The following is a 23,032-nucleotide window of genomic DNA, read 5'->3' as shown; positions in this document are numbered from 1 at the left end:
TTGTGGGTATGATCTCTGGAAAAAATTAAAAAGAACAGGACAGGCTGTTCTTTGGGGATTATATTTCTGTTTATATTTCATTTTTAAAAGGTATTCAGAGGTTGGGGGTCTTTGGGAAGCCTGTGGAGTGTATCAAACCTTATTCATCCGTCTCTTTCAATATATAAGTGTTTGCTGTTTTTGATGGATTGTAGGCTAGAAATATTTGACTATGGCAAGGTAGGGGCTTCTCATGAAGAGTACAGTCTGATAACTTCCTTTTTTCTACTTGAGAGTTGAGACATGTATTATGCCTGGATACTGTACAGAGATAAAGACGGGGGTGGCCTTGTTAGGTCGAGACTGAGCAATGACTGCTTTTTGTCATCATTGTCAAGGGTCACAAAAAGAAGAGTTGTTAAGAGTTCCAAAACATAAGTCTGAACTCAGGCATAAAGAGTGTATTTTGGGTTTGCAGTCCCTCTGCTGACTGGGCCCTGAGCTGACCAGGCAGACATGGAGAGGAGGAATTCTGACAGCTATTTAGGGTCTTCATGTGTCTATGACCTGACTCAGTCCCTTCAGGGCGTCAATTTAGTTTTGTTTACTTTTCTTAAACCAATAACCTCTTGTGTTAAATAACTTGTTAGCTAGGAGAACATCTGTGGTATTTTTGGATCCAGAAGTTTGGGTTTATTATGATAACCTGTATGAAACTGGCCATAGTAAAGCACGGAATGGCTGGATTATTCAGATAGGCCAATAACCCATTCATAAAATGTAACTTTCACTCTTTTTTTTCATATACCACAGAGGGAAGGCACCCAAGGATGTTCACTGAATGTGCCTTCTAGCTGTCAGCCTTTGTGCCACACTGTCACATACCATGTCTCATTTATTTCTTACCAGTTTTGTGTGTGTGTGTGTGTGTGTGTGTAAATATGAGTGTGCAGGTGCAGTTTCCCTTGTGTACACATGCAGAAGTCAGAGGAGGACAATGGGTATCTTCAAGACAGGATACCTCACTGTACAGGAAGCCTCACCATTTTGTCCAGGCTTCCTGGCCATCTGACTCCTGGTATCTGACTGTCTTTGCCTCACAATGCTGAAGTTACAAGCACATGAAGTTGTGCCCAGATTTTTTATTTTATTTATTTTTTTACGTATCCTAGGGTTTATTCATTTTATTGAAAATAGGGTCTTTTCTCATATAACATATACTGACTGATATAGTTTTCCCTCCCTTTACTCCTCCCAATTCCTCACCACCTCTCCTCCTTTTTGAATCCACTCCCTTTCTGTCTTTTAATAGGAAAGAATAGGTTTCTAAGAGATAGCAACTGACAAAATAAAATGTAATAAGACAAAGTGAAAAACCATCACACCAAGTCAACCCAACAGAAGGAAAAAGAGTCCCAAGAGCAGTATGCCTAGCTTTTTATGTAGGTGCTTTGGACTTGGGTTCCCATGCTTACAGAGCATGTGTTCTCACCCCAGAGCCATTTTCTTGGCCTCGCATCACAATTTTACAGAGATAAGTTTCTTTTTGTGTATATGAAATCAAGATTCAGTGATGTTGCAGTGCCAAGATGACTTATCCAGTTAGTAGAGATTTGGAATCAAATCTTAAATGGATTTTAACTATTTCTTTCCTCCAAGCAAGGTTAGAATGGCTAAATAGCCAAGAAGGAAATCTATTGAACTAATGGAGTCTAAATTGCCAGTTTGGTTTTTTTAATTCAAATAAGTGGCAACAAGTTTTATTTTTTTTTTAAAAAAAAATAAAACACTTTAAAGATTTTATAATACTCCAAAATGCATAAGTACATGTGGCATTTAGTAAAGGGGAAGTAAAAGGCAATTTCCTCAAAGGCTTTCTGAAGAGATATTCTGATTTATCAGTTCATGTGGAAACCAAATGGAGCTATGAGCTGATCAGAGTGATTCAGCTGTAGTTTAGAACCCTGTTAGAAATAGTAGCCTAAGTAAGAACTCTTTACCTTCATTGGAGGTGTTATGATGAGAAAGAACTGACTCAGAAGAGAAATGGCAAAGAATAAATATGAGGTGCTATTAAGTATATTTCCTTGGCTCTTCTTCACATTCTCATAATTACCTCTTTGATGTCACCCCCTGACACTTGCCTGCATCCAGGCCATGTAGACACAACCAAAAATTTATATCTTGCGCATGTCAGTAATGAGCATTCTATGTTATGACACAACTTACTTAAATAGATTTTTTTAAACTTCACCTCTGAATCTACTTACAGTATGATTTTAAGCTTTATTATCCTAAAATGGGATAACAGCAATTAGTGGCTTCTCATGGTACTTGTAAGAAGCTAATGCAGATGAATTTATGTGAGAGATGCAACTCAGAGCCAGGAGAGACCCACAGCCTCTTGCTTTACCGGTGGAGGTAGATTTACAGCATGCTGTACCTGTGCTGCAGGAAGCGTGTAGTCCTACCCAGGGAGATAATCAGCAGCCTGTCTGTCTGGTGAAGCATGGGAGTGCTAAGGGACTCAAAGCAAAGAAGCTTACTCTGTGCTGGAGTATAAGGCCTTTTGGAAGTAGAGTCCAGAAAGTTAACTGTACAGTCGCCTCTTTGTGATTTGTGGACATAAATAGCATTTCATCCAAGAAGAATATTTATATTTTGGAAAATCTTGGATTAAAACTCCCATAGTTAGCTTTGATTAAATGTGAGCTCTCCCAGAACTTTCAAGCTTCCTATTTGTTTTGGCAACTGACACACTGGCATTGACTTTCCTTTTGAACCAAAATATTTTCCTTTCCCTTCTTCACCAGGGAAAATTTAAGCCAGAAAGAGAAACTTCCACAGCTTGATATGGATTAAGAGCAGACTGAAAGTGATCACAGAAAGGGAATGAAGAAAGTAGGGAGCTGAATTTTGTCTTGGGCTCTTAATGATCTGGTTGTATTCACATTTATTTATTTATTTATTTATTTATTTATTTATTTATTTATTTATTTTTTGTATCACACAAGTCTGGTAGCACCAAACACAGTGACATGGGTTTACAAAAAGAGCCAATAAAGAGTGGTACTAAGCCGGGTGGTGGTGGCGCACGCCTTTAATCCCAGCACTCGGGAGGCAGAGGCAGGCGGATCTCTGTGAGTTCAAGGCCAGCCTGGTCTAGTTCCAGCTAGTTCCAGGACAGGAACCAAAAGCTATGGAGAAACCCTGTCTCGAAAATCCAAAAAAAAAAAAACTAATAATAATAAAAAAAAATGGTACTAGTAGTGGTTAACTGGATATATTTTAATGAGAAAATTCAGTCTGAAGACAGAATCTCTGAACACAAAACATCCGGTACAGACTGTATAACATGATACTTTCTGTTGTTCTTACCTAGTGAATGTGGATATCCCCTTAAATAAGAGTGAAACATGAGAAAATTTTGCCTAAGGGTCTCTAGCCTTAGGGAATTGGTAGAGATAATAATTTCCCTCTATAAATGATTTTTAAGAAAATGTAGGTAGTGATATTTTATAACAAGATTCAAGTATAAATCTGAGACTATGCTCTTAGACTTTTGGCCAGGTTATGCTATATAGCTTGAGGAATCTAACTAAAAGAAATTTAAGAATCTTTATTAAAAAGAAATGAGCATTTGCTTCACCTGTCTTTTTAAGTAGAGATGACTTATAGGGCATTTGACCAACAGTTTTTTTAAAAAATATTTATTTATTCATTATGTATACAATATTCTGTCTGTGTTATGCCTGCAGGCCAAAAGAGGGCACCAGACCCCATTACAGATGGTTGTGAGCCACCATGTGGTTGCTGGGAATTGAACTCAGGACCTTTGGAAGAGCAGGCAATGCTCTTAACCTCTGAGCCATCTCTCCAGCCCTTTGACCAACAGTTTTGAGAGGGGACAAATTATTAGTAAATATCTGAAGGCAGGTATGATATGCCTCAAATAACAGATTTTAGATGCCAGAGATAATAGTGACAGTTTAAGTGCCAGGATAATAAGATACAAACCACACCACCCAAATAGCTAAAGAAACTAACGTGTTCATTGGGATTATTTATTTACCTTAGTAGTTTTTATATATAGTCTCTGGCCTCATATGGAAACTTGCCAGAAATGTGAATTCTTAGGCTCTTCCTGGACATCCTGAATCTGGGGTGGCTCAGTAAACTGTTCTTAAACAAGACCTCCCCGTGTGATTCTGAGGCATCTTCAAGTATAATAAAACATAAGCAGCTGGGTATAGTGGTACACACCTGTAATCCCAGCACTCAGGAGGCAGAGAAAGGTGGATCTCTATGAGTTTGAAGCCAGCCTGATCTACATAGAGAGCTCTAGGCTAGCCAGGCTACACAGTGAGACCTTGTCTCAAAAAATAAACAACAGCAACAATATTTTGGCTTAGATCAATCTGAATGTTAAAAAAAAATGTGGCTTGTAATTCTAGCTACATGATAGGCTGATACAGGAGGATGATGAGTTCAAGATTCTTGGAACCAACCAATTACTTACATGCAACTCAATGTTAAGTGTAACAAGCTGTAGTGGTACTGTGCCTGAAATCCTGGCACTTGAAAAGCTGAGGCAGGAGGATCAAGAGTTGGAGGCCATGGTGAGGCAAGACCACTCGGTAGGCAAGGGCACCTCTGCCAAGCCTGATCCCCTGAGTTGGAGAGAACCAGCTCCTGCATGTTGTCTCTGATCTCAGCAGGCTTATCAGAGCACACAGTCACCCTACCCCTACATGCACACAAAGGAAAAGAAGGAAAACATAATCTTAACAAAAGAGCTAGAGGTCAGTCCGAGCTACACAGGGAGAGCCTGTCTTTAAAAAAAAAACAAAACACATCCAACAAAAGCTATACAATTATAAAGATGCTTGTGGAGCCTTGAAAATGATAGTTTTTTTTTTTTTTTTTTTTTTTTTTTTTTTTTTATGGGTAGTTATAAAGTTCACGAGTTTTCAAGCTGAAAGCCTGGGTTCAAATTTTGTTACACTACATACCTGACAAGAATAAAGTCATTCTGTTACTGTAAGCTTTTTTTCCATCTGTGAAAGGGGATAATTGATTATACTGATTATACAAGGCTTTTGTGAGGGATGAGTGAGGGTATGCATTTAATGTTTGAAATTAGCTGCAGGCATTATTACTATTAGGACAAGCCTGCTCCTTTGGTTTATGGTTGATAGCCTGCCAATGTGTATATATTATAGGTGTAATGTGTGTGTCTTACCTAAGCATCCCAGTGGGGAAGATAGGGCAAAGGCTTTGTTTTCTCATGTGTTTTTAGATTTCTGTTTCTATCCTTTCACACTTACACATTTTTTAATTCTTTGTTGAGTAATCTTTAAGTGCTTACTGTTTTCCAGTCATTTGCCAGGTACCTATGCCCTCAAAGTCCTTTCAACGTCGTTCTCCTCCCTCACTTTGTGCATACAGTTTTAGAGATCCTGTGGTGATCAACTTGTCTAAGGTAGTATCCCCAACTTTGGAATGAGGCTTGAATCACAGCTGTGTTGCTGAACTCAGCAGGAACCTGCCTATGCAGTAAATTGTATGAGTTTTCCTTAGTCTTAGTTTTTTAAATTATTAAATGGGAATAACACATTCTAACTTAGGAAGTCTGAGGCTTATAATTAAAACAGTGCTAATAAAGTACGCAGACTAATGGTGGGTACTTATTTTGGTGCTCAGTACAGAGATGATCAACTTTTCTCCCAAGGGAGACTGGCAAACGTGGTTTGAATCAAATATGGTTGTTGGTTGAGGGGAGCGTGTTGTTTAACTTTTGCAAGATATTTAATCTTCTCCCTAACAAATTGTATAGGCAAATAAAAAGAAAACTTGTTATTTTGCTTTATGTTTGCATAATGGGCTATTAACCCTGTAAAGAAGACTGGGACTATATATATAGTTCTGTGGTAAAATGATTTTTACCACATGGAAGGCCTTGAGTTCAATCTCCAGCACTAAGAAAGTAAAAGGGTTCAATTTCTTACTGTCAGTGGTCTCTGCCTTTTTGTAGGCTAAAAAGTGAACTTTAAGTAGTGATTTTAATCCACATCTTTGATTTTTGACATAGTTGTCAAATTGATAAAATATACATCCCCGAAGAGCCCAGACAGTTAAGATACTGTAAACTGAAAGAAGAAAATTGGCTGTGAATATAGCTCCTTCCCAGAACACTTGCCTAGACATGGAAAGCCCTGGATTTCATCGCCAGCTCTGCAAATGCAAACAAATAAAAAGCATTTTGTGCTAGAAGAGACTGTGGGCATCTAATGAAATTCCTTCCTTTTCTGGACCAGGAAAGCATTCTGGAGGACAGCAGTACCCTGAGAGTTGAGGCTTTTTAGTGTCTATATTCAAGTGCACTGTCTTAGGCTGATATGATAATCAGGTTTTGGTCATTGGCTCAAAAACTATCAAGAAGAACTGTCACTTGACAAATATTCCATTTTACAGTTGCCTTCTGGGAAATGGATCCTAGAAGTCCATTTTGTAGTCAGAAGATTGAAAAAAAGGAAAAAACTTGGAAACCAAGTCCTTAATAAGCTTAACTCTTTGATCGTTGAATAGGAAAACTGACATTGTTTATTCTGTTCTTGTGTGCTGGCCTTACTATTGAATCTCTACCCTTCTACCTATTTCCCATTGGTACAAGACAAGATCGTTAAAAAATTAAATGTTAAAAATAGAAAAGATCACTAAAGGAGAAAATTAAGAATGATAAACTTTGAGTCTCTATTGATAAGAAGCTAACTTGACAAAATATATGACTTTTGAACCCTTTGACTTATCAGAGCATTGCGGAAACAAATGTTATATGAATGTAGTTTATAGTGAGTCTAATTGCTAGTATGTTTGGGTTGTGGGCAAGAATACCTATTTTAGTGGGGTTGAAAAGCAAATGGTGCTTATGCTACTGAGCCCTCAGACTTTGCATTTCATTATCAGCGATCTCTTAAGGCTCCCCTTCCTTCTAAAAGCATATAGAACCTGGGAATCTGTCTCAACACACTGCACCTGAGTGTCAGTGCCAGTTGATCCAAGTTTATATTTTGGCATTTATTTATGAACCTGTAATTAAATCACAATAAATTAAAAGAAAAAATATGGGTAAAAAAGGATTGAGATGATTTTAATCCAAAAATTACTGAAATTTACATTTTTCATTTGGGTTTCTAGTTTGCTATACTTTTTCAGGTAAAGTCAGTGGTTATTAAATTTAGTAGCAGTCTGTGGTATACTTGGGACCCAGATAATAACCATGGAGTCATTTACTAAGCTCTAGTGTCCCATTAGCAAACAGAAGCTTTTTTGACTTACTAAAAGTAACTTTTACAAAAGAAGCCACACAGAACCACTGTATATTTTGCTTCTCTTTTCTCTTCATTTTGTGATTGGCAAAATGCAAATTCTGGAAATTCACAAGGCTTCAGTTCTATGAAAAAGAATAACCAAGTAAGTTGTTCTATCCCTATTGTTTATTTTGGCAAATGAAAATGCATAACTGTAATGGGAAATGGGAAATATCTAAACAAACCTTCAGACAAGGAAGCAGAGAAGAAATATTTCACATGCTTAAAACTCACTCAGAAGCATTCACCCACATGTTGGTTTAGCAATTATTTTGAGCACCTCCATCCTGTAGATGTGCTTGACAAATAACAATGCAGTTCTTAATTCCCTAATAGCATGGACACAAAGAAAATATTTAAAAAAAAAATATCACCACCGAGTTTCTGCCATCTCGGGTCCTTCTGGGCAGTCCTGTGGGGGCAAAGTGGTAGGACTTCGTTGTCTCACCATTACCCATTTGAGGTCAATGTCGTTCTGAGGGCATTTAATGTAAAATAGGTCCTTCCCTTGGGACATTGTCAGAGGACATAGCAGGTGAATGCTTTGTACTGGCTATGGCTTTGGTAGATGACCCAGGGACAGGCATAGTTCATAGTCTACTAAAAAAAAAAAAATTCAGCTACTATGGATTGAGATAGTGTGACTTGGTGTTGACATCCAAACCCTGAGTTATACCTCAGATCCACTGCACTTCTAAAAGAAATTGCAGTAAGGGTTTTGATGTTATGTTGCACTTGAAGCCTTAAAAATAGACCAGTCTTCCCTTTTGCACATTCTTTGCCTTAGAAAGTCTAATTCTGGCTGTATGTCCTACTTCTCTGGGGACCCAATTGAAAAAAGAAAGCTGAAGAGGGAAAAATCAGGAGGAAAAGGTGGGGAAATAATCAATTCTGGACTGAGTGGCCCTTTAGGGCAGAATCAAATGGTAAAACACCCTACCCGAACCCATAACCCCATTCTCACCCCTGAATCTCTCATCCCAGAGGCAGACCTATAATACTCTCTCCTCTAATATGGAATTAGACCCAGATGTAATTGCAGCTGGACTCCTAAATCTGCAGAGTGTCAGAAAACCATGGGTTCAGTGAACACTGAGTGTCTAGATGTGAACAAGATAAGGAGGAGTGTCTCTGTTTTAGGAAGCATAGTGCAAAGTGATACAGAAAAAAGCACAGAGAGAAATGTCAGGTTGATCAGAAAATAATCTTGAGTGGAAGATACTCCCATTAGCCTAGAAGTTAGATTTCAAAATAAAGTGAGATCTCAGCAAGTAAAAATAAAAGTAAAAGCATGGTAGAGCAGTCTAAGGTGTTTAAGATGTTTGTTTGTTTGTTTGTTTGTTTTAAACAAGCTGAAACTCTAGGTTAAAAAGTAATGAGGAGTTATGTGGATTCTTAGCATTCTTAAGGGCCTGAGTTTACCAAGAACAAAAACTTGACAGAAACTGAGTGAAAAGTCATTTAACTGCAGAGAAGGCTACAGAACCCTACTTGTTAGGTTCCTATGGAGTCCTCTGGAATGCTGTGTGTTTTTTGAGATAAGGTCTCTCACTGAATATGAGGCTCATTGACTCAACTGGCTCAATCTGAGACGGATTCAGTTGACTGGAATTGACCTTCAGGGCTCTGCCAAACTGATAGAGAGTTATTGTAACAGTGTGGAAAGGTTTACCCTATTAGTTGTCTTAAGTCTTAGAGATTAGCTTTCTTTTACATTCATGACTGTTCTTAATGTGAAGGCTGTTTTAATGGTTTGTGCTTTATTAATTAATATGCTTTATTAAGTGATATCTTTGTTGAATTCTTGTCAGAAATAAAAGTGATGTGTGAGTCCCCTCTATATGTTATGAATATGTTTTATTACCATTGGTTAATGAATAAAGCTGTTTTGGCCAGTGGCTTAAAAGCAGTCTCCAATGAGGTTTATGTACTTTTGTGGGTCTTGATGTTTTGAAAGTGCTAGAGTAAATGCACTTTTTGTCTTGTGTCCTAACAAATGCAATTTATTTTCCTCTTGTGTAGGTAAATGCTGTGAGGAGGGAGGTTATTAGGAACTGAGCCTTACACATGCTAGTGCTCTGCTACTATGTTATCTCCAAACCTTAAAATATCTCTTTAAAAATGGTCTGTGATTTTGTGTTTACAGGATCGCCCCAGGACATTTGACATGCACTCTTTGGAGAGCTCACTCATTGACATAATGAGAGCCGAAAATGATTCCATTAAAGGTAAGTTGAAAAATGGAGCTATCCTATTTTAGTAAATAGTTAATAATTTATTATCTACTTATTCTGGTGAGCAATATCACTATTATAAAGTCATTGTGTCTAGTAAGTAGTATCAATTCTACGCATAAACTCCTTTTTGCTATAAAGTCAAATTATTTGATGGGCATCTGCAGCAGAACCCATCATGGTACCAACTAAGAGCACTAAACAAGTTCTCATTGCTAAGTGGGCAGTTAACTCAAAGATCATATACTGCACCGTGTCTCAGATAAAAGCCTTTTAAAGAGCCCTGAGGTTCTTAAATGTGACAGTAGCTATATACTATGTTGTTGGCATGTTGGCAGTTTTTGGCCTAGTTTTACAATTTAAAAAATGCTTCATAGTTTTTGATGGAAATGTTTTATAGTTAATTTTTTTCTATATATGGTGAATTTTTAAAAATCCTATTCCTGCTTGGCTTCTGGTCTCAAGTCTGTCACTGACTAGATGTGTCACAATCTTGAACAAGGCACCCACTTTCACCAGGTCTCCTTTTCATTTTCTTCACCACTATTTGGGCTTATTTTTTCCTTTATTCTTGAAATATGATCATATTTACCCCTCCCCACTTTCCCTCCCAGCTGTTTCCATATCCCCCATGAGGAATCTTTGGATGTCGTAGAGCTTTGTGAAATAATGTGTGTGGAATCGTGTGTATCCATCTAATGAGGTCACTTGAAAATAAGGATATTTGAAATTGTTTCAGAATATTTTGAAGGTCCTTACTGAATACCTCAAGGGATTCTGGGCGTGAGTTTCATATGTGAAGAGATAGGATCTTTCCGAGTTTTTCAGAGTTTTCTATTTTTAAGTATGACTATAATCCAGCTTTTTCCACATTTCCTTTTCTTGTCATTAAAATAAAGAGAGGCTAAGGCCACTTTGAGCACCAGAAAATTGTACTTTCTCACAGTTGCTCAAAGAGAATCTATGTCTGTTTCCTATGTCCTATAAGAGATAACCAGTTTGGGGACATGGAGTAAAGGGACATGAGGGTTTCTCTCTATGACCTTTTGTAACTTACTTGTGAGTCTACAATTACTCCATAAGCTAATTACAGGAAAAGTTTGTAAAGGACATTTTTTTTAAAAAAATTGTTTACTAGATTCTTACATCAGGTTTTTTTTTTTTTTTTTTTTTTTTAGAACCTCACTTGTACTAGATCAGTGGTTCTCAACCTGTGGGTTGTAACCCATTTGGGGGTCAAACAACCCTTTCACTGGGATTACCCAAGATCATCAGAAAACACAGAATTTACATTACTTCATAACAGTAGCAAAATTACAGCTATGAAGTAGCCATGAAAATAATTTTCTGGTTGGGGATCACCACAACATGAGGGACTGGATTAAAAGGTTGCAGGATTAGGAAGATTGAGAACCACCGCACTAGATGCTGGGAAATGTGGGGAGAACAGCAATAGATACAGTTTGTTATGTTCTATTTCTAGGAAGCAAGCCTCTGATTAGTACTTAAATATAAAGAGTTTCACACACATGGTATAATTAACTGAAGGATTTATCAGTTTTAGCCAAGATATTTAAGGTTAATTTTTTCTTTTTGTTTGATAAGGTATTATTGCTTAAATTCCACTTTTATTCCGTATTCCATATAAAATTTATTCTCACTGATATTTACTTATATCTCTTCAGCTGGTTCTGTATGGGAAATCAAAAGTTAAGTGACAGAAAAAAGTTATGTGTAGATGGTCTAATCTGGAAGCATAAGGAGTTTATGGAATCATGATTTGTAAGAGACAGCATAGCAGAATGAAAAGAACATTTAAACTCTACATTTAAACTGTCCTCACAGCTGTGCTGATATTTGTGAGGTTTAAATGACAGCATGTGTCTGTCAAAGTCAACATATTGCCTGGCTCTAGAAAACACTCAAAAACTGATGTGGCTCTTACTGGAATCTGCTAAGTGTTTCATCATGTTCATTACGTGAGGAGGCCTGCTTCAGTTTAAGTTTCAGTAGTAAATAAACCACATTTTTTTTTTCAAAAAAGCAAGGAGGAATCTATAGATGAAGGCATGCCCTAAGATGCCAGTTTATAATTCTGCTTGGCTCTAAAAAGTTCTGAACATTGTGTCAGTGTAGTCTTCACCAGTAGAGCAGCAGCTCTGTCCAGGACGGTACTTCATCTCCGGTGAGCTCTTCTCTGAGCTGAAGAGTTTCACTCCGCTGTGCTTGATTTGAATAGTGAGTCTGTCTTCAGATGTTGTTTAAAAATGATCATTACCTTTTAACACCTTGAAAACAATCCACAGTCCTCTAAATCAGGCACTAAGTCCTCTGGCTAACCCATGTGTAAGTCAGCCACCTAGTGCTCCTTCCTCAGAAACAAGAGAGCAGAAAATCACCTTTCGTTCTTTGAGAGCATCATACCTCTTAGAAAATGTAAAATTTAACTTGAGATTAGTGCTAAGATTAAGACAAATTTTTTATTCGGGCTAATTTTGAAATAAAGTAATTTCATAGAATATGAATAACCTCATTTATTTTATCTCTTATCTGTGGTTCCTCATAGATGTGTCTGTGTTTAAATCATAAAGACTAAAATTAATTTTGGAATGACAGCATGAGTCATTGTTGTAGCATATATTAGTTTAAATGAGAAAAAATATAAAGGAGAATTTGCATTTTCCATTTGGGAAAATATTTTATATATACGGGGCCTTAAATTTTTTATTTTTGCTATCAACAAATACAATACTTGGTATATCTAGGGGCCTTCAAAGATAGGTTTTGAATTTTCTTATGAATGTGTTGATTCTAGCTATTTCTTTGAACTTTTAACAGATGTTCAAGAGGAGGACATAACCTTCATTTGATCATGAATGTCAGAGCTTTTGTGATTCAAAATAATTTTTTAAATACTGTTTTAAAAGAATTTTTAAGTTGCTGTCATTTGCTCCATGGCAGGGGCTCAGCTGTCTGGGGGAGAAAAAGGGACCTCCCTGTTCTTTATCTTTGTGTCATCGCTGAGGTCAGCTGGCAAGTCCTTATGTTATTTTTATCCTGGAAACTGTGTATTGCCTTCTCCAGAACCAGCGCCAGTGACAATCCACAGAAGCTTGTCCCCAGAGACCAATTTTGTTTTCTTTCCTCCACACCCAGACTCATATGCCAAGAGCCTGAGTCTTTGAGTTTTGATCTCCCCACGTGGCACCTTGAGCATGACTATAATGCTATTAGATAATCAGAACCGAGCCGTGCTCACCTGTTTATATGTTCTGGTGACTGTTTGGGGAATACTAATGTTCACTTTTTTTTTCTTGCACATGACATTAGCAATTATTATTTAGAAATGGAGCAGCAGATTGAAGCCAAACCTTAGCACAGCTGTTTTCAGCCTTCTGAAGCACAGGTTGGACACATGAAGTAGTCATGAAATGTGTTCTCATATGTGTATAGTAGGAAAGACCTGACAGTCAGGGAACTCCCCCCACCCCAGTGTGTGCAAGGAATTAAGGAAAGTAGGAATAAAGTAGGAAGTAGTTTATTGAATGGAGTCAGATGTATTGGCTAAAGACAAAATTAGTACTTAAAATGTATAGAACAACTCCATTTCATGTTAGTGGTTGAATATTTTAAATCTGATCTATAAAATCAATTTAATATCCATTATGCTTTATTTCACTAGAAAGTCAAATTAACAGCAAGATTACTGCAGGAGCAAATGCAGTCCATACGTCATTGCAACACTGCAGGTGTTCTTGAGACAGTAACTAAACTATGAGTCAGTATCATATTTTACCTCTGAATGTAATGAAAATGGAGTCCTTTGCATTGTTTTAGAGTAAACTTCACTTTCAATTTTTGGAAGGAATGGGACTTGACATACTTACCAGCAATGATTCCTGTGTGTCAGGCATGAAATGCTAAATCTACATGTAAGCAATAATAATTGTTTGTAGTGCCTGTTTACATATCCCTTTATGTTTTCTCCTTCTTTATATATAAAATTTCAGGGTCTCTCCCCTACTGGTTTCATCACTGCACTTTTTTTTAAAAAAACAAAAAGCTTAAATGTGTGGGCAAGGGGTGATTCCATCTGTGCCTCTTTGTTGCTGAGGAAAAGAATTTATAGTGATCTTAGAAAACAATCATGAAATTCAGTTGAAATTTAGTGCACAAAACTTGCTTCATTAATTTCATAAGATTTTTTTATGTCTTTATGAAAGAGTGATGGTTAGGATAATTATGTAAATTCTTTATCTTTGTTATTGGGAGAAAATAAATTTAGTGCTACCTTTGGGAAAAGGTTAAATAATAACTGGCAAACTTTTATATACAGTTGCCTCAATATTCTTATTATCCAAATTGTAATCACTTAGTTCTCTTAGAGAACAAATGGTATATACTGGTATGTCGAAGCCTCAGACTTAATTTCATGTAGGTACTGACTCTGCAGCCTTAGAGAACTGTAGACTACCTGAGAGTGGTCGAACGAAGACTACAATTGGTCATTTATTTGTGTGATGTGTTATAAACCTGAAATAGTTTGGCCATAAACAAAAATTTCAAAAATTCAAGGAGTTCCCATAGAACAGGGTGTGGCTTTAACATTATAGTGCTTAATTTCCAGTTAGAAATGTGTGTGGGGGCTTGTGTGTGTGTGTGTGTGTGTGTGTAGGTATAGTATTTGCCCCTTTTCTATTTAAATATGTTGGCCTCTGTCTATATGAAGACAGAGTGAAGATAGCACCCTAACTTCTACTAACTATTTAAAGGGTTTGATACTTTCTTTAAGGAGCATATAATAGACAAGGTACAAACTGCTTGAAGAACCAAAAAGAACAGTGCAAAACACAACTAATTTATCTTGGATTCATAAACAAATTTCTCCTCCCAATTAAATTACTATTTATGTTACCTTGTGTCGTCTGGGAAATTGGGGGATTCGTAAATATTACATGTTTTTAGAATTCAGACTCAGCCAAGCATCTTCCCTGCTTATGGGACTCAACCTTCCTGAGAACACTGCTTTCTTCTTGTCCTCTTTGGACGATACCAAATAACTCAAAGCAGCTGAGCAGGGGAGTGGTTGAGGTTCCAAAGTAGAAAATTGCCTTACTTCTAAAAGTCTCTTGAGTAATGGAGTGAGAGACATAGTAAGGAGTATAATTTCAACTAGACTACAATTAACTGTGTGTGTGGCTGTTTTGAAATGAAGGGTGTTTCCTCTCCTGCACTCTCCCTTTCCTAGCTGGGGACATGGAACATCCTAAATAGCCTTCTCTTCGGCTGGTGGTGCCTAAGGACAGGGCCTCAGCTGTGTGTGGGGGCAACATCACCGTGAGGAAGAGGAGGTGGGTGGGTTTCTTTGGATCACTGCTGGGGAAGGGCCTGCTGCATTGTTTTCAGGGTTACTTCTGATCAGGATTTACTGAATACTTGTGTCAGCAGAGGTAGCCTTTGAAAATGCTAGTATAATGTTTCATTCAGATTTAGGGGTTGCTAATGTTGTTTCTGTTTTTAAAAAAAAAAAGAAGAAAAAACCTAGGGGAGGAGAGAATCGATAATTGCCTAGGAGAGAGAAAAATGTGATGTTGAACGTTGATTTTTCTGGTAGAATTGAATTGGTGTCATCGCCGCTGTACCTCTGAACTGAACCACAGTTGCACAGAGCACACATTCTGTTCACCCCTCAGATCCACTCGTGTTCTGCTTGCATACATGGGATGAAAGCAGTTCTTCTGTCCTCTGTCCCATACATCTGTGGGAGAAGGTGTACCACACATCTATGATAGAATACTTGGCACTTATTTCTATTCTGAAAATCTCATAAGCAGATGTCATAGAGCAAGAATTTATCTTATGTCATCCATGATGTGAGGTCATAATTGCTTGAGCATTCCCCTTATTTTTATTCTTGAACATTGAGCCCAGAAAATCCTAATTTGAAAATTGAGTGGTCACAATCATCTTAAAACATTGGTGCAACTCTGATTTTACATGGGTGGCAGGTGAGGGTAGAGGGCTGGGGGCGCGGGGAAGTCATATTAAACCTTTTATGTTATTAAAAGGTTAACGATCCTGAGCATTTTCAAAAAGATTCATTTACCTTATAACATTGTTCTTTTCAGTTTCACTAAGGCTCCTATATCCTATGGCTGTTGTGACTTAATTTTGTTTGACATACAGAGGGGCAGTGAAGGGGGAAGGATTGCTAAAGGCGTAAACACAAATTTGGTAAACACTTTTGAGATAAGTACTAGTAAGGTAACAAACATATTGGCAGATAATTTCCTTTACAGTTTTACACTATTACCTTAAGTAGTAGGTGCAGCTTATATAAGCATGGATTTACCAGATGATTGTCAAAAATAGTAATAGTCTCCATTTACAAGTGAAAGCTGAGTAACATTTTGAAGTTTTCCGGCATTTTCAACAGTTTATGAGTGATAAATATTAGAGACTCCCACTATATAAAAGAGAAAGGGGCTCAGTCAGAATCACAGAGCTCCATGCTGCTGTCACCTCCTATCCATGTTAATGTGTATGTTGTACATCTTTTGATAGCATCACTTATTTTTCTTCTCAAAAGTTTCTATGGAACTTTTATATGGAGGTATTCTTGCTAGCTCATTTCCTGACAGCTTCTAAAATAATCATGTATGCAAATACCTATTTAATAAGTGCTTTGTTGTCTCTAACGGTCCTCAGACCTTGATCATGTTGTGTAGTGCTGGCCTATGTTATTGGGGGGCCTTTGGCAAAGGGAACCAGTTGCCTGGTTCATACCTGTCATAAAGACATCCTGATTCCTTTTGCGGTTAACTTAGCTGCAGCAAGGAAAGAACAATCTAGTGTGGGAAGAAATGACTTCCCGAATTCAGATCTGAACCCTTGTAAAAAGCCAGTAGTGGTCACATGCCTGCAGGGTATGGAGAAAGAGATTGCTTGGCTTTGTTGGCCTTCAGTTTAGCTTCAGGTTCAGAAAGAGACTGGCCTTAGAAGAATAAGGCAGGAGAATGAACAGGACAACTGATGTCCTTGTCTGGCCTCTGTGTAAGCACCACCTGCATTCACACTACATTAACACACACACACACACACACACACACACAATGCACTCATACACATGCATGAAATTTTTAAAAAATTCCTGATCTTCATGGAATATTTAACTGAATATCATGTGCAGTTAATTATCAGTTATTTGTGTCTTTTTTATTTCACGGTGCCCACGTACTCAGTACTAAAACTTAGAAAGAAAGAAAGCAACCAGCAACAAAACCAATGAATTTATTGCTGTTTAGCAGCACAATTTGAATAAACGCTGCCTCTTGAGCTTCTTTTTTTCTAATTGACTGGTTCTGGATTCAGTCCACAGTGGTAAACCCAATTCTAAAAACTGGACTTTGTTTTATTCTGAGTTATACCTGGTAAGCAGCCCATTAAGACATTAGTCAGACTCTGAAGAGAGCTGAGAGGGGTGGATGCCAGTTGCTATCCATCAGAAAAGAGGAGAGGTCAGCCAATTAGAAGACCCCTTATTTAGTGCCTGAGAAACTAGCAATGTAGTGCAAATCTTTGTTCTAAAGAACAGTCATGACTAATAGTAGTTTAACTTAAAACAAGTCTTACAGTGTCTACTGGCTATAAAATTCCAAATAGTAAATATCTGGCATGATTGAGTAAATAGAGGTGTTTAAGCCAACTGAACCCACCCCAATGATCAGATATTAAGAAATAATAAGAAACACGTTTGAGATTGTGTTCAGACCTGGCTCTCTGGTTACAAGTTGGTGGCTTTCATCTAGACCTCACCTATAAATGAAGGGTGGAAGCTAACAATATTTAAATTGCCATCAGCAGTTTTACACACTAACTTAGAAGATTTGACAGTGTTTAGTATTGAGTAGCTTGCAGGAAGAATATAATCAGAAACCAGTTGGGGTTAAATCAGTTATATGAAGGTTTTTTTCCTTAAGCGGTTTTTAAATGTGATTTCATGGAAGGTTTCTGTTCAGCAGTTATGTACCATGGATCTCTTTAGCCATGGTGTTATTTGATGGAGTCTGTGAATTCATTAGTGACCAAGTATACTAGTTCAATGATAAATATGTCACTTTCTGTATAGTTACTTTTCTATTGTTGTGATAAAACACCAAGATCAAAGCAACTTATAGAACAGTGGATCTCAACCTATGGATCATGACCATCAAAAAGCACATATTTCTGATATTCTTATACTCTGGGATACTGCTCAGTAGCAATTACAGTTAGGAAGTAGCAACAAAAATAATTTCATGGTTGGGGATCACCACAACATGAAGAACTGTATTAAAGGCTTGCAGCATTAGGCAGGTTGAGAACCACTGAGCTGGAAGGAAGGGTTAATTTGGGCTTTTGCTTCCAGAGGGTTAGAGTCTATGATGGTAGCAGAAATAGCTAAGAGCTTACATCTCAAACCATAAGCAGGAAGCAGAAAGCACACTGGGAATGGCACAAGGCTATTAAACCTTGAAGCCCATTTCCAGTGACTGACACACCTCCTCTAACCTCAGCCTCCCTACACAGCTCTCCCAACTGGAGACCAAACATTGAAATGTCTGAGCCTATGGTGAACATTCTCATTCAAACCACCACACTTGCATATGCATAGCTGCTTTCCAGAAGCATGTGAACGCTGATATAATGCAATTAAATTACATTTAAAGATGTTTTTGAGTTCTTACTGTTACTAAGGCGTTAGTTGTTTTGTTTGTATTTTCTGGGTCTTTGTTATCATGTAGTGAAGCCACTATGAAATAGGATATGATATAGTTCTAGAGAACTTCTTTAATTGTTCTGCTTTATGCTTCTGCTGTTAGGATGTTCCCTGGTATGCAAAAGAACATAGTACTATAAAGGAATCATAACTAGAGGAAGAAGTAAGGAGAATGAAAATGCATAGGTCACTTACTTTATATTGTCATCTCCAGCAAATAGTATTTTGGAGCTTCATTTCTATATTTGAAGCTGTATTTGTCATTTGAGAAAGGACTGGGAGAATAGGGACACTCTGGCATGATGTGACATAGCCATATGGCTCGGAGGTACCCTTCACTGAGCTCCTGCCTCTATTCTAGCTCCCCAAAGATTGCACATGTTCATATTCTGTACAGTACCCTTTCACTGTATGTTTCTTCTTGGAAGTAAGCTGGATTCTCCATGGACAGCAGTATTGACATGCACATCCAAGCGGAAGGGCACTACCGGCACTTCTTTTTCATTCTCTGCTCTTTGGAGAATTGACTCCAACCTAAATCCTCACAGAAACTTTTTCTTTGAATTTTGTGATCTCTATTTTATAATCAAAAACAGGTAAAGCCCAGATAGGTAAAACAACTTTTATAAAGTTACTCTGCTTTCTAGTAAGGGAGAGATGGTCGATATAGGAAACCTGGAAGCCTCTTGCCTCGAATTCAGTGGCTCAGGCATTTGTTTTGTGGCCACCAAGAAGAAACAAAAATGTAAGAAGATATAAGCAGTTATGGCTTTGCATGCTTCCATGGGGTAGGCATTAATATTTCCTAGCTTCAGTTTAGGCATTCAATTTAAAATTTGTATTTTAGCATGATTCATAATGAATTTCTATAGAAGGAGTGTGGTCCTCACCCTGTCTGTTTCAGAGTAGAGACTGGTGTTCTGTCTATCCTCTGACCCATGACTCTGATTCCTCAGGCTGTTCTGGAGCTTATATAAGCAGCCTGTTAACACCCCAGGTGACTCAGGCCCATGAGTTTCCCTTCCCACCCACTTGTTTGTCTGTTTTTATACTTTTCTACCCATTAGATTGCCCCCTCCCCTCTGTTTTAACCAACTATGGCCGATTTAATTTGGACAAAAAAATATGCCTTTTTTTTTAACTTAAATTTTTGTCATTAATCACTGGAATCATAACACCCTCTTAAGGCAGGTTACCCCGCTGCTAGTCTTCTCACTGCAGCAGCCAGAGCAGAAGGCTTCTGGCGAGGGTAAAAATAGCTTTCCTGCTTGCTGGTTTGTTGTTAGCTTTCCTGGCAGTCGGAAATCTTTTGAATTCCTTAATTAGGTCAGCTTCTTGGTAGCTCTCTGCAGACATTCCCTCCTGCCTGGAATTCTTAGTTGCTTTTAGACCTTGCAAGTTTACAGCTGCCTTGAATTACAGTCAGGTCGTCTTTCATTCTGTAGAAATGTGTTCCTTTGACTTTTACAATCTGTTTTCCACTGTCCTATCCTATCAGAATTTAAAATTTAAATGTGAGCTTTCGGTACAAAAAGAAGGTGCCCTTTGTTTTTATTAACACTGGAAACTTAAGGTAAGTTTTGAAGTTTCCCTTTTTCCTAAAATCCTGCTACTGTGCTAGTTATAACAAAAGTCAGGCGCTTGAGTTTTGTCTTCTCTCTTTTCTCAGAAAAGAATTACTTCCTGTTTTTAACCAAAGATACTAGCAAATTTCCGTTTCTCTGAAGCCAAAAGATTCCCTAGATTATTACTGCCTTCTCCAGAATTCCAATGTAGTTCTTGTTAGCCGGCAGAAACTGCCCTGCTCCCTTTCTCTCACAGGTGGAAAATGGCTGCTTATCTTTGGCTGTTGTTGAAGAGGGGAAAGGAATTGCTGTTAATCGCTGAACCACTACACCATAGGGGCAGAGGGGTCTTATCATTCTACAGAGGTTATTTTAGGACTAACCCACAATGCCTATAAATGGGAATAAGGACGTCTGTGTCCCTAATATTCAGCAATATGAAGCAAATTTCAATGCAAGACTATGATTTTACCCTTTTTCCTGGATCCTTCAAAGCAGAGAGACATTACCACTTGTTGGCTTTATTTCTTTCATTCATCCAGCAGCTGATTATTGAGTATTTTTCTGTTTTCCAAGAGTTTTGCTATCATACAGGAAGTTAGCTTAAAAAGGAGTGTGACAATTAATTTTAATTGTCAGCCTGACACAAACAAAATCACCTGTGAAGAAAGAGCCAATGAGGAATTACCTAGTTTGGCCTGTGAGGGATTATGTTACTTGGATACCAGAATTGGGAAGGCCCATCCTGAATGTGGGTGAGACCATTTTAATGGTCTAGGCCCTGGAGTGAGTGACTAGGAGAGCTAGCTGAGCACTGGGAAGCATGCGTGCTTTCATTCTCTGACTGCTCTCAACTGTGGATGTTCTTCAACTTCCTGCTATCTTGATTTCTCCACAACAAGGGCTTATAACCTAGAATTAAGAGCAAGTAAATCCTTTCTTCCCTAAGTTCTTGTATGAAGTGTTTTATGACAGCAACAGGAAATGAAACTAAGACACACAGTAACATGGTATGAGAGGTGCTGTGGACCACACAGGGTTATCTGAACAGAGTTTGGTAGAGGGAATGGAGTTAGAATTTGAGTGGTGAGACATTGGGACTCAGAGGAGAGGGGGCATTCCACAGAGAAGGTACCCTGGAAGTAGAAGTTAGCAAGTCTGAATGCCTGGTGGATCTAGTAAGAGGGCAGACAGGAAAGAATACAAATGTAAGGATATTTTTCTGGCTTTCACCCTGACAGCCACATTCATCCCATACAGGGCTTTTGTTTAGCCTGAACTCTGTGTGTATATAGCGGGTTTTAAATGTGTCTTCAGAAAAGAGCAAGAGTCTGTAGCTGGCGTCAGTGCCAGTTCTTCCTTTGTGATTTTACATAGAAATGCTATGAAAAGTTGGTTACAGGACAGAAAGATCTATCAGAAAACTGAGTAAGGTTATGGACTTTGATTGTTAAGCAGTCTTTTTATCATAAGGCATAGAGCAGAGTGAGTACACTGCATTAGGTCATACTGACATTGGTTCTACATTTATGTAAACACACAGTTGGCATCATAACCAGTGAATTTATAATGGGCCTTTAGCTTTTGTTGTATGTTCTCTAGGTATCCACAGCACCATCTTACTACAAGTATCTGGCAGTATTAGTTAAAAACGAAAAGTATGTAAAGGCCATATGTCACCTTTTATAAGTACTTGTGACAGTATAGCTTCGGTTAGTCATGAACTAAATAAAATTAGTCACTCTCAGAGTTAAGAGGGATGTTCTTAATCAAACAACTACTACAGTGTATGTGTCCATATACAAATATGTATGCACATGTGTATATGGAAGGTTTTTTTTAGAGTACTTATGTTTTTCTAGCTTGAGCCAGCTTAAAAAAAACTTAGAATTTTATGCTACTTGGAATTGTGTAGGACCACATTGGCTATGTTCTAGACAGCAAAGCCATTATTTCTTTTGTAACTTAGCTTGTACCTTGTCACAAATGATGACTCCGAAGAAGAGAAGTTCATACATAGCATGATATCTAACGTTAAGCATTTTCTGCTGAATCATATGTGGCAATAATACCTGGGCTTCTCATTGGAAAATAAGTTCTAATTATGAAAGTTACCTGTGTATTTATTACTAATAAACTAGAACATTGCCTTTTATCTCCTTGAGAAGCTTGCTTAGTCCTAAAAGAGCATGATACACACTGTTCTTTAGAACAGTGTCCTCTTATTAACTCTAAGTTCATCATTTGCTAAGTAGTGGTTCTTTCCAACTCATAGATGCCTAGGATGGACCTGTTGAGCTGGTGCCCAGACTTTTTCTAACTGTAGAATTTGGTAGTGTATTTCCCTGAGTCACACTGTATCAGTTGGCTATATTTGGCTAGTTGAATCGTGTCTACAAATATAGCCTCTGCCTTTCGTATGATATGTGCTAGACTCTGGCTCCAAATGCCATAGCTGCCTCCAGAGACACATCGCATTTCTGGCGATGATCAGGCACTGTGTTTTGTATTTATATCATAGTCAATAGCAAAAGCAAAAGGATTAAATTTTAGCCATCAGATAGGTTCACTTGCCTGAAATCCTAATGTCATCCTTTTTCCTTCAGAACTTAATTATACCAAAACATGTTCATAGATAGCTGAGTTATCAAAAAACCAACCCAACAAAATCATAGACACTGCACTACATCTGTATTCACATAGCTCAATTATTTTTATTCTTTATTTATTTGTGACTTACTGTTGTTTTAAGTTCAGTAGAATGAACTTATGATGTCTAAGTTTTAAATAAAAGTCTTAGTCCCAATGGACATTTATTATATATTTTAAAAAAAAAGATAAGAGAAGTATCCAGTAGCTGAAATGATTACATAAGACTGACTATCTCTGTGTGGCCAGAAGTAAGATTTGGTGAGCTAATTTAAAAAGACATTTCCATTTTGGAAAAAGTGTCTTGAAAAACAAAAACATGACCCTGAAAATATTTGATAAATCTCCTCAGAAAGCTTGTATTCTTAGTAAAAACCAAGAATAGATGTTTCTAACAGGTTAACTAATAATTGCTATACTTAAAAATAAACAAAATATCCTTTAGTAGTTCCATAAAAACATATAATAATATGATGT

The 23,032-nt window shown here is 37.6% G+C and overlaps 1 protein-coding gene across 4 annotated transcripts in view; it reads left to right on the top strand.

Moving 5' to 3' along the window:
* Positions 1-23,032, top strand: part of Cpeb4 (cytoplasmic polyadenylation element binding protein 4) — a 58,326-nt gene that overhangs the window by 9,792 nt on the left and 25,502 nt on the right. For all 4 annotated transcript variants that reach the window (XM_057773602.1, XM_057773605.1, XM_057773604.1 and 1 more), the window contains exon 2: positions 9,496-9,577. In XM_057773602.1, the coding sequence (XP_057629585.1) occupies positions 9,496-9,577 (82 nt within the window). The remainder of the gene's footprint in view (positions 1-9,495; positions 9,578-23,032) is intronic.

The sequence above is a fragment of the Chionomys nivalis genome, chromosome 7 (assembly GCF_950005125.1).
Source record: "Chionomys nivalis chromosome 7, mChiNiv1.1, whole genome shotgun sequence".
In the NCBI taxonomy this organism is placed as follows: domain Eukaryota; kingdom Metazoa; phylum Chordata; class Mammalia; order Rodentia; family Cricetidae; genus Chionomys; species Chionomys nivalis.
Note: the sequence above shows the minus strand (reverse complement) of the source record. Positions and strands in the feature narration are given on the sequence as shown.